The sequence below is a fragment of the Kogia breviceps genome, chromosome 19, assembly GCF_026419965.1.
Source record: "Kogia breviceps isolate mKogBre1 chromosome 19, mKogBre1 haplotype 1, whole genome shotgun sequence".
Taxonomy (NCBI): domain Eukaryota; kingdom Metazoa; phylum Chordata; class Mammalia; order Artiodactyla; family Physeteridae; genus Kogia; species Kogia breviceps.
Window position 1 is genome coordinate 14,867,968 of NC_081328.1, and position 15,035 is coordinate 14,883,002.

At 55.5% G+C, this 15,035-nt stretch overlaps 1 protein-coding gene across 6 annotated transcripts in view; it reads left to right on the plus strand.

The window, feature by feature from the left end:
• Window positions 1–15,035, plus strand: part of SEZ6 (seizure related 6 homolog) — a 99,617-nt gene that overhangs the window by 64,958 nt on the left and 19,624 nt on the right. For all 6 annotated transcript variants that reach the window (XM_067022082.1, XM_067022079.1, XM_059046330.2 and 3 more), the window contains 2 exons: window positions 9,685–10,353; window positions 10,829–10,962. In XM_067022082.1, coding sequence (XP_066878183.1) covers window positions 9,732–10,353; window positions 10,829–10,962 — 756 coding nt within the window. In that variant the 5' untranslated portion in view covers window positions 9,685–9,731. The remainder of the gene's footprint in view (window positions 1–9,684; window positions 10,354–10,828; window positions 10,963–15,035) is intronic.

Here is a 15,035-nt window from a genome sequence, read left to right on the forward strand (position 1 = left end):
CCTTCCTCAGCCCAGCTGACATTTCCAAGGTGTTCCATTCAGAGAAATATGATCCCTGCTGCTGCTGAGGTGGCGGCACTGGGGGAGGGCTGACCCGAGCACCCAGCTCAGGGCCGCGTCCCTCCTCTGCCCTGGCCACACTCCTGCCAGCTGGCATTATCACGAGGAGTTAGCAGAATGGTCAGTTACCAGCTGGTGAGGGAGGTAAGGCCAAAGAGGGCCCAGGTCGTTCCTCCCTCTCCTTCCAGCCTGCCCCAGGGGTGGGCGTCAGTCCTGCTGCCCCCACGTCCAAGGCCAGCCCCTTTCTCTCTCCCAACGCCCCACTCCAGGCCCCCAGCTCCTGTGCCACCTGTCCAGCACCAGGAACTGTGGGCAGGCAGGGCTAGGGGTCCCAGGGCCAGCAGGCAGGCAGGAGCGGGGAACTCAGGGCTGCAGGGGAAGGTGTAGAGCACAGCAGGCGACGCTTTAGCAGAGGCCTCATTAATCACCTCTCCAGCCCCCAGCTCTGCAGTGGCGAGACCATATTAGATTTTAAATTGGAAAGCGGAGAACGTGGCAGTTAGCTGGCCACCCCCTCTAGCCTGGGCCCCTGGCCACAGCCTCACAGGAGGGAAGGGGCACTGGGGAGAAGAGGGCAGTGGCCCAGAGCCCTGTCCCCTCTCTCCACACACACCCAGAGCCTGAGGGGCTGTCCAGGCCACATGGCTCTGGGAAGGGTCAAGTCAGGGTCCAAGAAGGGCTCAGGGTGAAAAGGAGGCAGCACAGGAGCTGCCTTGGGGAGAAGTGCATTCCTTCTGGGAGGTTGGGCCTTTCCAGGCTTGAGGGCTGTAAATCCAGGTTCCAGGGTGTGGCATCCATGGTCGAGAACAAAGCGTAATGACTTCTGGCACTTGTGTGTTTGGATCTACACACACACACACACACACACACACACACACACACACACACGTAGGCACATGCACACACTCATGTATGCACACGGGCCCATGTATTCACAGGCCCACACATGCTCACATGAAGCAGCAACTCTGCAGTAGAAACTGTGGAAGCAAACCCAGTTCAAACCGCTTATCTGCCACTTTCCTCCTGTATGAACTAGGATGATTCACTTTGCCTGTCAGCCTCAGTTCCTTCACAAACAAAGTGTAAAATATTGATTCCAGGCATAAAAGGCGCCGCTCTGGGTGGAAGACAGCTAGCTCCCTAGGAAGTCCTGCCTGACCCATAAATGTGAGGCCCTCCCCTGGTCCCAAGACCAGGCAGCTACTCTGGGGCTTCCCAGGTGTCCTGGGGTGGTGGCCAGGCCAGGCTCCCTGCCCCTGTGTGCCTGACTGGGCAGGGAGGTAGGGGCAGGTGAGCCGAGCACAGCAGGCGTTGTCATGGAGCGTTCACACACCCTGGCCCCATCCTGGGCCAAATCACCCGAGGCCAAGCATTCCTGGCTGCCCTCCATCCATAAAGTCCTATACTGGCTCTGCCTGAGCTCCCCAAATTGCCCATTGAACATCCCACCCCTCCAAACATCAGTGCTCGGCCCAGGTTGGGAAGAAAACATCATGGGTGGGTGACACCAATCCTCCCTGAGGAGTGAGTGGCTGACAGGCCCAGCTCTCCTGAGGCCTTTATGAAAAACCTAAAGAAGTCCCAGGGTTCCTTGTCACCTCTCCCTGCCCAACCCCAGGCCCCAGTTTTCCCAGGCCCAAAGGAAGGGAGTAGACACTGTCAGCCCATCTTTTTATTTAAAAAAAAATATATATATATATATTTATTTATTTACTTATATTTGGCTGTGTTGGGTCTTCACTGCTGCACTCGGGCTTTCTCTAGTTGTGGCGAGCGGGGGCTATGCTTTGTTGCAGAGCGCAGGCTTCTCATTGCAGTGGATTCTCTTTGTTGCAGAGCACAGGCCCTAGAGCGCACAGGCTTCACTAGTTGTGGCACATGGGCTCAGTAGTTGTGGCTCGTGGGCTTGAGAGCACAGGCTCAGTAGTTGTGGCGCACGGGCTTAGTTGTTCCGCAGCATGTGGGATCTTCCCGGACCAGGGCTCAAACCCATGTCCCCTGCATTGGCAGGCAGATTCTTAACCACTGTGCCACCAGGGAAGTACCTTGTCCGCCCATCTAAATCTTCTCCAGGACCCCCTCCCACTCTAGGCTCTTCCCTTCTGAGCGGTGAATACTTCTGGGTCTAGAGGTCAGGTTTTGGAGCTGCGCTTTCCATCATGGTAGCCACCAACTACTTGTGGCGATTTAAATGTAAATTCATGAACATGAAATCAAATTTAAAATTCGGTGTCTTGGTCTCACCAGCCACATTTCAAGGGCTTACTAGCCACGTGTGGCTACGGACTACCATGATGGACATGCAGACATAAAACATTTCCATTATCACGAAAAGTTCTATGAGACAGCACTGCTCTAGGGCTGCATGGCCTCTGCGTTTGAATCTGACACATCCAAACTGGTAACTTGGGAACTGCCCTTCCCTGGGTCCCAGTTTCTTCATCTATAAAAGTCCATACCTCAGAGTTATTGTGGGAGGATAAATGAGTTAATTCTAGTAAAGCACCTTAGAATGGTGCTAGATGTATGGTAAATTCTCAGTAAACAGTGGCGTTCAGTATTTTTTTCACAGAGCCCTTTGTGGCTCACCAGATCCTGGAATGTGAGACTTTTTCCATTTTACTGATGGGGAAATGAAGGTTCGGGATGGGGAAATGAAGTTTCGGGATGGGGAAGTGATTTGTGCAGAGGGACCTAGCCTGTTAGGGGCAGGACCAGGACAGGTGGGCTGACTCCTGGGTGTTGCCTGCTATACCCCCATACTCCCTCCATCGGCAAGAAGACCCCAACGCTGGAGATGCCAAAGCCCAGGGTTACCCACCCACCCCCAACCTAGTACAATGGGGGAGGTAGCTGTTCCTGGCAGCTCAGGAAGCAGCATGCTCTCTGTCGCTGGAGGCATGCCCACAGATGGCAGACAGCCCCAAAAGTATTGGAGGGTTCACTCTTCAGAACAGTTGGGCCAGATACTCTTTGAGCCCCCAAATCTTGAGTTCTAGCCCTGCCCCAAGTTTCCTTGCCTGGGTCCCAGCCAAGAGGAGGTGCCCCCATTCACATTTGTACTCCAGATTTGACCGAACTGCCAGGCGTGGCCAAGAGAAGGTAGTAAGAGGGTGAGATGGGGGATGGTCAGTGGCAGGGGAAGAGAGGGTAGTCTGGGGTTGCAGGGCCCACCAGCTTGTGCCAATAGACACTCTTCATCAGTTGCCAGTTGGGGCTGTTCTGGGGCACTGCCAAGGGTTGGCTGCCTATCTTCTCCCTGCAGGATACACCTCTGCCTGCCCCTGCTCTCCCCTGCCCACTCCTCCTGGCCAAGGGCCAAGCAGGGAGTCTTGGGGAGCAGGGAGTCTTCCAAGTATGCAGACAGGCAGAATCCTGGCTTGGAGACTGTGTCCCCTGAGCCCACCTTCAATGTACCTGGCACCAGGGGTCAGCATTTGTGGGCAGAGATGCAGGAAGGGAGATGCCTTGTGCTAGATCCTTGGCCATGGACAAAGCTGTACATGTGCTGAGGGCCTCCCAAGAAATGCCCCCAGGAGATCAGAGGACAGAGCTATTGTCACCCACTGGGCCAGGCAGGGATGGCTCCCTCAATCCCAAGTGGGGACTGGAGCTGGATCTGGTAGGATGGGGAAAGTTTAAAGAGACAAAGTAGTGAGAAATAGGGCAGAAGGGGGAAAGCACCTGTTCTGGCAGAGAAGTTCCCTTTGAGTGTATCTGCCGCACTCAAAGCACTGCCCACCCTAACTGGCCCTCCAAGACACCACCAGGACTTCCTTCCCCATCACCCCAAGCTGCAGGGCTCCCAGCAAGAGTGCCCTAGGATAGTGACGGCCAGGCTGGTGGGGAGAGAGTCAAGAGGTACAGCTGAGGGCCAGTGAGAGCAGTAGACTGAGCTGAGCTCTGCAGCTGCTGAGCTCTGGGTTCTAGTCCCAGGCTTGCCACGCATTGGCTGTGCAACCTTGCACAACTTACTTAACCATTCTGAGCCTCAGTGTCTCTGTCTCTTGGGAGGATAACTGATTACATGTGAAACTGCCAAGTGCATGCTTAGCACATGAGCACTGAGTAATGGTAGCTGCCTGGCTGCAAACCACAGGAGGCAGAACGTGTCCATTCTGCCTCTGCCACACCTTTTGGGTGATCTTGAAGAAGCCACACCCCCACTCTAGGCTTCAGTTTCCCCATCTGTTGTATAGGGCTTATATTGCCTTTTCTGTTAATACAAGTAGTCGACAGCAGCAAACCTACCTCAGACACAGGGATACTGTGGGGTAATTATTTCAGTAGTAGAACATGGAATCAGGCCTCAGGGGCCCTATGTGGCCCTGCCAGCCTCCAGCTGGGGACCCTCAGTTCAGGAGGTAGGCCTGGGCCCAGTGGAACCGTCGCTGTGGAGACCAGGCTCTGGCTCTGAGGAGCCCAGGTGCTCTTACTCCAGGGACCTCTCTTCCCTCCCTCAGGCTCTGGGATAAAGGGGGTCCACAGGGGCCAGGCCCTCACTAATTCCCTATTAAAACTTGAAAGGGGCCAGAGAACCTCCAGGATAAACTCATTAGCTTTTATGGGACAACAAATGGATCCCATTAAATACTCATTCTCCCTATGCTGGGCCAGCTTAACCTCCAGAACCCTGAGGGGCAGCTCCCTGCCCACTGTATCCCCCAGGTTCCCCCTGTACCCACCTGAAGTCATGCTCCCCTCAGCTGAAAGCTGGTGCTGCCACAAGTTGGGATCAAGCCTGACCTTTCTGAGAACTGTGGGGTCCCCTTCCTGTGCCAGCCTCTAGGGCCAGCGGGTCCCCCCGCCCTTGCAGAGGACGGGGTGGGGCTGGCCATTGGGAGCATGAGCCTGTCTCTAGACGGCCCTCACCAAACCCAGGAGGTCCCCACTCCACAGATGGAGAAGCAAAAGCTCGAGTGGGCAGCCCCCTGCCCAATCACACCGCTAGTGAGACATAGACTGCGGATTGGAATCTGAGGCTTTTCTTTATGTCTGGAGCAGAAAGATCTGCAGACACAATAGCACCAAGCAGGCAGCCCACCTGGGCCTGAGGCGCATCTGGAGTGTGTTGCCTGGTGCAGCATTTGCCCCAGGCAGGGACCACCACCCTCCGCCGTTGTCTCCACACAGACCAATTCCAACTCCTCAGCCCACAGGGGCGGTGACCCTTGGCCACGTCCTGGGCCTCCGGAGCCTCAGTTTCCCCATCTATCAGACAGGGACAGAACACCTACCCAGCTGGATCCTGTGAAGGCGAGTCCCCAGTCGTTATGGCTTTCCCTAAACAGAAGCTATCACGGCGCCCCATCTAGATCCCAGTCTGTGCAGGTGGAGCACGCGGCCCCCTGTCTCCACCCTCACCCAGCTGGGCGCAGGGGAGGAGCGGGCGGGGCAGGTGGCTTTCCCTGGGAGGCCCCGGCGGGGGCTAAGGGGAGGGGGCTTCCAATCCCAAGAGGGGCCACAGGGGGGCGGCGCGGGCCGGGAGGCGGAGAGGGAGAGAATCCACCGGGGAGGCATCCTGAATGGCTCATTAGTGCCGATGAAAGCCTTTTTTCATTTCGTCTAAATACTTTAAACAGGGCTCCCTCTGATGTCTATTTGCATAGCTTGAGAGCTAATGCGGGGGGAGGGCCCAGGAGGCAGCGGCGGGGCCCACCAGGGCTGGGGGCTGCCGGAAAGCTCCGCGGCGGGAAGGCGACAGGGTGGTGTGGGAGCCCAGGGGTGTTTCCCAGTCCCAGCCCACCTGGAGGACGCAGCCCCCGGCCCCGCGGGAGGAGAGGGGGGAGCAGCAGTCCAGGGTGTGCACTCCTGCGTTCCAGCACCGGGCAGGCCGGAATCATGGGGGGCTGTTCTGCTGTGGGCCACTGTCCCCCACATACATGCCAGCCTCGGAGGCGGCTGCCCTTTGCGCGGCGCGATGCAGTACTATCCTCGTTGTACAGCTGAGGACGCTGACATGCTCGAGGTCACACACACTGCCACACAACAGGGGACATGGTCGCCCAGAAAGGAGAGGCCTCACCCGGGCCAGCTTCTCCCAACCCTAAAGGCCTGCTCAGTGTTGCCCTGGCAGGGGGCTGCCCCCCTCGGAGTGTGGCCTCTCCCTCTGTAGTCCCCGCCACCAAAAAAACCAAAAGAACAAACAAACCAAAAAACCCTGCTATTTAGAACAAAAAGATTCTCACAGAACCTCTCCAAAATGCCTGTTTTACAGCTGAGGACACAAAAGACACAGAGGTGACTTGCCCAGCCTCACTTGACTTTTAAGTGGCAGAGCTGACATTTACACCCCAGTGTATGTGTGACTTGGCATGCCCGCCCTGCAGAGCAGTGTCCTCATCTTCTGGTTTGAGTCCCAGACTCAGGTGTGCTTTGGACACAGAATGGGGGCTCCCTGGGTCCCAACCAGAAGGCTTCCTGAGGGCCCAGCTCAGCTCAGCCTCAGCTCAGATCCCAGATGCCAGAAACTCTGGCCTCAGCTCCACTTCTAACCTGCATAAGACCTTGGACAAGTCCATTCCTCTCTCTGGGCCTTGGTTTCCTCAACTGGCTAGAGGACTCTCTGCTGGGTAGCCCCAGTCCCCTCCTCCTGTGAGGCAAGCTAGTGTCCTGGAAAGACCAGGGCTTTGTGAACCAGATCAACATAGGTTCAAATCCCAGCTCCACCTTTGTGTGACTGGAGAAGGCCTCACCTTACCTCTCTAGGCTTCAGGTTCTTTTTCTGTAATGTGGAAATAAGATTCCCACCTCACAGACTCGTAGTGTCAATTAAATAATCCAAGATCCGTGAACGGCCCAACTCAGTGTCCGGCACACATTAAAGTGCCGGATGAGACTGGGCATTTGGGTCCCTGACACATCCTGCTGCTTCCCCCGCATCACATTCCCCGTTTGTCAGTCTCTACACCTTTGGACTCAGTCAGCCCAGGCAGAGAGAACCCCAGGAACCTGGGGAGGGGGCTCACAGGGCCTCAGGATTCCATCAGAATCATCCAGGGTGTCTGGAGATGCCCTTTCCCTGGAAATGGCTTGTCTCCCAGAGATTATCTTACCCTCTCTGATAGTGGGTAGCGCCCTCCGGGACCACGTGGCAGCTGATTGTAGAATCAATTTGCTCGTTTGATACGCTATCTCGATCCCACTTAACCAAGTGCTCAGTCCCCCCAGATAGCACAATCAGTGCAATCGACAGTGACGGGAGGTGCCCATTAGCTCTGCTCCATTGCCTGGCACCCACCTGGCAGCCAGCGGGAGGAGCTGTGCCCGCTACGGTCCCTTCCTGAGACAGGGGCACTCCCTCTCCCAGTGAAGACTTCTGCAGGTGCCTACCCTGGGAGCCTCTGCTACATCTCTTCTTGGGCAACCCTGGAAGGGGACACTGGAACCCTAAGGCTCCAGTCTATGTGATGAGAAAGGCTCTTCTTCCTTGTCATATGCTACGATCACTCTGAGGTAACCTGGCAAAGACCGTGTGACATCTGGGGGCTGGGCAAAGAGAATAGCCCCGTCCTGGCATGTCACAGGCACTCCCTGGACCCTCCACCACTGACTCAGATGAAACACACAGGACACTGCCAGACCATCTGCTCCAGGCGGTATGGGTCTGGCGGGGCATCTAGTTTGGACACCGTGTTGTCAGTGTCTGGTACAGAATGCCAAGGCACAGATGGACTCCTTTAGTGAGCATCTCAGGAGATAGGGGTTGGGCCTCGTTCCTCAGGGCTTTGGGGCCCCAAGGCCCCTCTGACCCAGAGCAGTGGAGAGCCCTCTGACCTGCACCCACCTCCCTCACCCCAATTTCCTCCCTCCTCCCAATTGTCTGACACATCGGAGCTACCATGGTCTCCTGAACAGAAGGTAGGCCATCTGCCGCTTCCTCACGCCTGCCAATCCATGGGGCGGGTGTGAGCCTGTGGAATGACAGCCCCACCATCGGACGTGCAGAGGAACCAACCTTCTCCTTGCAAACTCTGTTATCTCACCCTGGCTGTGTTTCCCTTCAAATCTTCATGCAGCCATTTTGAGAGCTGTTAAAATCAGAATATCTTCCCAGCCTTCACCAAACTGGCAAAATTCTATGTGAAGTGAATCTGGAGCCAGCATCCATTGACCTTTTTCTGGCAGTCAAGGATCTGGGGAGCCTAGTGGGCCACAGGCAGAATATGCATCATCTCTTCAGCTATGTGGTTAAATAAGTCAATACAATCAATAGCATAGCAACCTCAGACCAGTAACAGCAAATAAGTTTCTTCTTCCACAGCCTATCTAATCAATTGGTAGTGGCTGCCTGGACAACTGTGTTAAGAAGGATTCTGAAGCCCCATGTGGCCTCAGCAAGAAATAACCAAAATTGGTTAATAATGTCTACCATGGATTGGGGGGGAAGGAGCTTGTAGCATGCCGATGACCCTACTATAGATCCTGCCCTAGATCGCCCCTGGCTTGTGTCAAAAGAAAGATTAAGAGAATTCAGAGAGACACAGCAAATGGGAAAGGGAAGTAATATTATCTCAGTTAATCCTATAAAAGAAACCCCATTTTACAGATGAGAAAAATAAGGTTCAGAGAGTTTAAGTTATTTGCCCAAGGTCACACAGTCCCATGGTGATGGATTTGAAGCTACATCTGCCTTACTCCAGAGTTTACATCTGCCTTACTCCAGAGTTTAGCTTTTGTAGAAGGACAAAAAAGAGAGAGAGAAACAAAAGAAATGATTTTCTGAAAAGTGAGAGAAATAGGGCATAATGGGACCCCAACCAAAATGTCGTCATGTGTCCATGAGGGAATCTAAAATAAAATCCCAAATATATGAAGCATTTCCTGAGACTAATGACCAGGTTCATTGAGAACAGAAAGTGAACTTGAATGCAATGCCCTGTAATCTCAGGCAGAAAAGTCACACTGGTGGGGGATGGCACTCTTGCTAAGGGTGTCATCGCCGGCCTTCAATTGACTGGTTGTTGACTTTGAGCACGTCATTTCCTTTCTTTGACCTTGTTTCGTCATTGGTAAGATAAGGCCTTTGAGCTATGTTAGGGATGAGAAATATTTGTTTGTCATGTTGGTCTGAGGTATCAGGCATGGCTCCTAGAGTGCTGTGTTGAGAAGGATTCTGAGGCCGAATCTGAGAACAGCCAGGAAATAGTGCAATGATAGATTAGTAATGTCCACTTCTGATGTTGGAGGAGAAGGGATATCTCATGTGCCATCCTTAAAGTATGTGATATCATCTCACTTCCAGCTCTAAAATTCTATGGCTCCTTGATTTTCAATCATGAGGACACTCCCCAAGGCTCTATGTCAAAAGAAAGGTGGAGGCTTCCCTGGTGGCGCAGTGGTTGGGAGTCCGCCTGCCGATGCAGGGGACGCGGGTTCATGCTCCGGTCCGGGAAGATCCCACATGCCTCAGAGCGGCTAGGCCGGTGAGCCATGGCTGCTGAGCCTGCGCGTCCCAGAGCCTGTGCTCCGCAACGGGAGAGGCCACAACAGTGAGAGGCCCGCGTACCATGAAAAAAAAAAAAAAAAAGAGAGAATTGGATCTCCTACTGCCTGGACTAGGTGTGATGCTGCTCACTGTGGGGCAGGAGGAGAACCTCTGATCATCTGTTACTATTTCAGGACTTTCCTCGGAGGCCCCTACAGTGGGGGAAGAGCAGGCCCCAGGCATGGAGGAGACGGATGGGGAGCTGACAGTGAACCCCACACCTGAGCAGCCAGAACGAGGCATCCACTTCGTCACAACGGCCCCTACCCTGAAGCTGCTTAACCACCACCCCCTGCTCGAGGAATTCCTACAAGAGGGGTTGGAGGAGGGGGTGACAGAGCTGAGGCCAGCACAGCCCTTCCGGCCTGACCCACCTACACCATATACCCCGAGTCCCCTTCCCCGTCTGGCCAAGCAGGACAGCCGCCCCGTCTTCACCAGCCCCACTCCAGCCATGGTGGAAACACCTACTCAACCCCAGTCCAGGGAAGGACCCTGGAGCCTGGAGTCAGAGCCCCCTGCACTTCATATCACAGCTCCCCTACCTCCAGGGCCCAGTATGGCAATGCCCACCCCAGGCCCAGCAGAGAGGCCCAATACTACACCCCCTAGCAGGGCATGGACTCCGACCCGAGAAGGTCCTGGAGACATAGGCAGGCCCTGGGCTCCAGAGGTCATGTCGCCAACCACAGGGCTTGGGATTGAGGGGACCATCACCACCTCTACGGCTTCAGGGGACGATGAGGAGACCACCACCACCAGCACCATCATCACCACCACCATCATCACAGTCCAGCCACCAGGTCAGCTACTTGATGGCTTGCAGATCTAGAGATGGTAATGGGGGAGCTGAGGGGCCCCTGAATTCCTGCCTCTCTGTCACTGTGCTGGCCTGCCTTGCCCTTGGGAACCAGACAGACCCAGGTTCAAATCCTGATTGGAAGCAACTACAGCAGACTTCAGAAATTTTATCTCACCTCCCTGAGCCTCATATGTAAAATGGCAATAAGAAGACCTACCTCTTTGAGCCACTGACAAGAACTGAGATAAGATTGCACACAGTAGGTGCTCAAGAGGAGGTGGTCCCCTGCTTTAACAGGGTAGTAGACCTCCCAAGGGGTGAGCTTCACCGCACACACACACACACACACGCACGCACGCACGCACGCACGCGCGCGCGCGCGCGCGGCGCGCGCACACAAACACACACAGGTCAGCCATAATTGGATCCACTTTGCCAGAGCTGGGTTTAGCCTTATGTCTCCTCCTGCCCCCCAGGCCCTTGTAGCTGGAATTTCTCAGGCCCAGAGGGCTCTCTGGACTCCCCCACAGCCCCCAGCTCACCCCTTGATGTCGGCCTGGACTGTTTCTACTACATCTCCGTCTATCCTGGCTACGGTGTGGAAATCAAGGTGAGTGACCTGGATTCGGCAGGGGCAGAACTGGGGCTAGTGTGTTATCTTTCCAGAAAGGTGCTGGCCATGGGGGCGGGGGGGCTGGGTAGAGATGTGCAGGGTCATCAGCTGGACAGGGACCTAGGCCGGGGCTGGGCAGTGGGCCTAAAACATGGTTGGATTCTGCCCTGCGCCTCAGGGAGTGAAGAGGCTCCTGCTGCGGCGCAGAAATGCCTAGGCTGAGAGGGGCTGCTGGAGAAGCACGTGTGTGTATCCTCTTCCCCCAAGGGTTTAATCAGGAGCTCAGGAGAGCCTGAGGAGGGGCTCTAGCCTGGATGGGCACGGGATTGGGTGAGTGTCTGAATCCATGCGTCTGAGTCGAAAGAACTCAGGGCAGCCGTGTTGGACCTGTGAGAGCCGTGGAGCCTCACTCACTCATATATTCACTCACTCATGTATTCACTTACTCTTTCCCTTCAGCAAATACTCCCTGAGTAGCTCCTCTGGGCCAGGCCCTGTGCTGGCTCCTGGGATGCAGAGGTGGGAAGACAGACATGGCCGCAGCATCAAAGGTGACCAGCTGCTGGGAGAGCCAGACCTAGTGCCCAGCCCCCTGCCCCCTACCCTCCTGGGCCATCTCATCCCTCCCTTGGCATTAAGGCTCCCTCTTAATCCCCAAACCTGAGCCTGCAGGTCTTCATGGCTGTTCCACAGGCTCCACCACCTCCACAGGCCCCAAACCCAGCTCTTCCTTTTTGTACCCCCAAACCTGCTTGCCACCCGACTTCTGTCCTCAGAGATTGACCCCAACCAGTCAGAAACCTAGAGCAGGGCCACCACGGTGCATTGTAGATGGCATCCCTGGAGCTGTGTGACCAGAGGCACCTCGGCCCTTCCCTCTCCCTGTTCCACCAGCTCCCTGATGCCCAAGTTCTATCAGCATGACACTCCCCCAGACTCAGATCTACCTGCTGTTCCCCCTCTATCCCAACCCCCACATGGTCCAGCCTCTGTCATCCCTCCCCTGATGCTGTAGTGGATGCCTCACTGGTCACTCCACTCTCGCTTGCCCCCATTACCATCCTCCACCCACACTGCAGTCATTTTTCTCAAATGAAATCAATCCTACCTCCCACGTCTCCCCCAAGGGCCTCTAAATCAAGGCCAGCACCTCTGGGCCGGTCTCTAGCCACTTCTTCCCTTGTTCTCTACTCCTGCTTTGCACTCAACAGCTTGCAGCTAAGGCAATGGGTCAAGCGCACTTTCCCCACAAGCCCCAGTTTCACCTACTGGTCCCTTTGCATGGAAGAGTCCCCTCCCCTAGGACTCAACCCTGGCATCACTTTTTCTGGGAATTCCCTCGTGATCCCCAAAGCCTGGGGCATCCCCCATCCTCTCGCTCATCACGCTGTCTCCTATGGGTCTGTTTATAGCTGTCATCTCCCCAGCTAGACTGTAAGCTCCTTGAGGGGTGCCTGGGTGGACACGGCCCAGACTGGGTTCTCCATGGGCTGACTGAATGAATGGACAAATGAATGGAGGTAGGGAGGAATGAGGTGACATTTAATGTGACTCTGGAGACTGAATGGAGGTGGAGAGGAGAGGCATTCAGCCCAGTTGAGGGAATCAGGGTGGTGACTGAGGAGCACCAGGAAGGGGCAGAGGAGGAGTCCAGGGAAGAGGACAGCTCCGCCTATCCCCCCTTCCCGGCCTGCTCCCCACGCAGGCCTGGATCCGGGCCTAAAGCTAGCTCATCTGTCCTGGGGCAGCACCCTCAGCCCTGCCCTCTGGGGATGTCAGGTCCGGGTCTCTGAGCCAGGCCCTGCAGAGGGGGACTTTCTCCCAGCACTGGTGGGCCCCTCCCCTTCTTTGTGTAACTGTTTGCTCCTGTTCTGTCAAGCCCTGTGCCCCTCGCTCTGGTCTGACTGGGAGGGTAATTAGGAACAGCCACCCCCCTTCAAGCCATTAGCACTCAGTGCCGCTTAATTAAGGTAATTAATGTAAAATCATCACCTAATGAGTGGTGGCACTGGCTGTGGCTCACCAGGTGGAAGGCACCAGCTGCAGGTGTGGGGAAGGGGGTGGGAGGGGGCAGATGCCAGGCTGGTTGCCCCTCTGCAGGCCTGGGCTGGTTCTACCTGTACCCCAAGCCTACCATCCCCACTGACGCCCACTAGGCCATGCCGGGCCCCGTCCTGGTTCTCTCCACAATGAGGCAAGATGCTGCCTCTGCCTGCCCTGGCCCTGGCCCAGGCACAAGCCCCACCCTGGATACCCACCCCCTCACGTAAGCCCCCGGAAAACCCCATGTCTGTTGTCTGGTTCTGCCACATTTTTTTCATCAAACGCAAAAGCCGTTACCAGGCAACCTTGAGAGGAAGACCTGCCACAGCCCTGGATTGCTGTCAGGACACCGTAGCAGGCAGATGCCGGCCCCGCCCTCTACCGTACCACCACTGGGCAGAGTCCTTGGGGACCCTGTGGGCCCTGATGGCCTGAGAGCACCTGAGGCCATGGCAGGGAGGGCTGGGTGGGGAGGGACAGAATCATCAGGGCTGAAGCAGGATTGAAGGTTCTTCCATGGCCAGTTCCAGCAACCTCTGCTCCTATCTAAGCCTCCTGGCCACACCACACAGGCCTCTTGGGGACCGAAAGAATTAATGACACTGCAGACCAATACCCAATGGGTAGTTGAAACACTGAGGCCATTGAAGGAAAGGGAATTGCCCAAGGTCACTCCGTTAATCATTAACTAATGTTTTGCTTTTAATATTTATTTATTTATGTTTGGCTGCATTGGGTCTTCATAGCTGCGCACGGGCTTTCTCTAGTTGCGGCGAGCGGGGACTACTCTTTGTTGCAGTGCATGGGCTTCTCATTGTGGTGGCTTCTCTTATTGTGAAGCATAGGTTCTAGGTGCGCGGGCTTCAGTAATTGTAGCTCACGGGCTCCAGAGCACAGGCTCAGTAGCTGTGGCACACGGGCTTAGTTGCTCCGTGGCATGTGGGATCCTCCCAGACCAGGGCTCGAACCTGTGTCCCCTGCATTGGCAGGCGGATTCTTAACCACTGCCCCACCAAGGAAGCCCTAACTAATGTTTTTTGATGAGTGAATTTGTTCCACAAGTACAGATTGAGCAATTACTATGTGCCAGGCTCTGTACTGGGCTCTGGAGACATGGATCTTCACAGTTAGTGAGGGAGACAGAAATCATAAATGATGACCAAAAAAAAAAAAAAATGATGAACACAGAGTGCGCAGTGCTGTTGGGGATAGGAGTGGGAAGCACAGAGGACCGTAGGAATTCCAAGATAGGGCACACTCCACCATCAAGGGGCCAGGGGAGGGTCAGAGAAGGCTCCCCAGAGGTGATGATACCTGCTCTGAAGCCTGAAGGATGAAAGGCCAGCAGCCAAGCCTCGGCTGGAAAGCAGCAGGTAAGGCAGACTGGCCCTTGAAGCCTGCCCAGGCAGTTTTATTTATTTATGGCTGTGTTGGGTCTTCGTTTCTGTGCAAGGGCTTTCTCTAGTTGTGGCAAGCGGGGGCCACTCTTCATCGCGGTGAGCGGGCCTCTCACTATCGCGGCCTCTCTTGTTGCGGATCAACAGGCGCGGAGCACAGGCTCCAGACACGCAGGCTCAGTAATTGTGGCTCACGGGCCCAGTTGCTCCACGGCATGTGGGATCTTCCCAGACCAGGGCTCAAACCCGTGTCCCCTGCGTTGGCAGGCAGATTCTCAACCACTGCGCTACCAGGGAAGCCCCCCAGGCAGTTTTGAACGGGTGACTTTATTGCCTAGGAGCAGGAGGTGGGCTTAATGGCTTCTGGATTGCACTCCTGCCAGAGGCTAGGTCTGAGTGCAGTGCCCTCCTGCCCAGGGCTGGCAGTTGGGCCAGGCCACACTGTGCACTGGGGGCAAAGACAGATGAGACAGCTGGAATGCCCAGGAGGCTGCCCACTGCTCCTTCAGGCTTGGGGAAGGTTTGTGGCTTCTTCCCATCTTACGTAAGCCCCTGCCTGCCCTTCCATGGATTCACAGTGCTCAGGGTAGGTGGAAGGGATGGAATCCAGGCAAGGGGGACTGGTAGAAC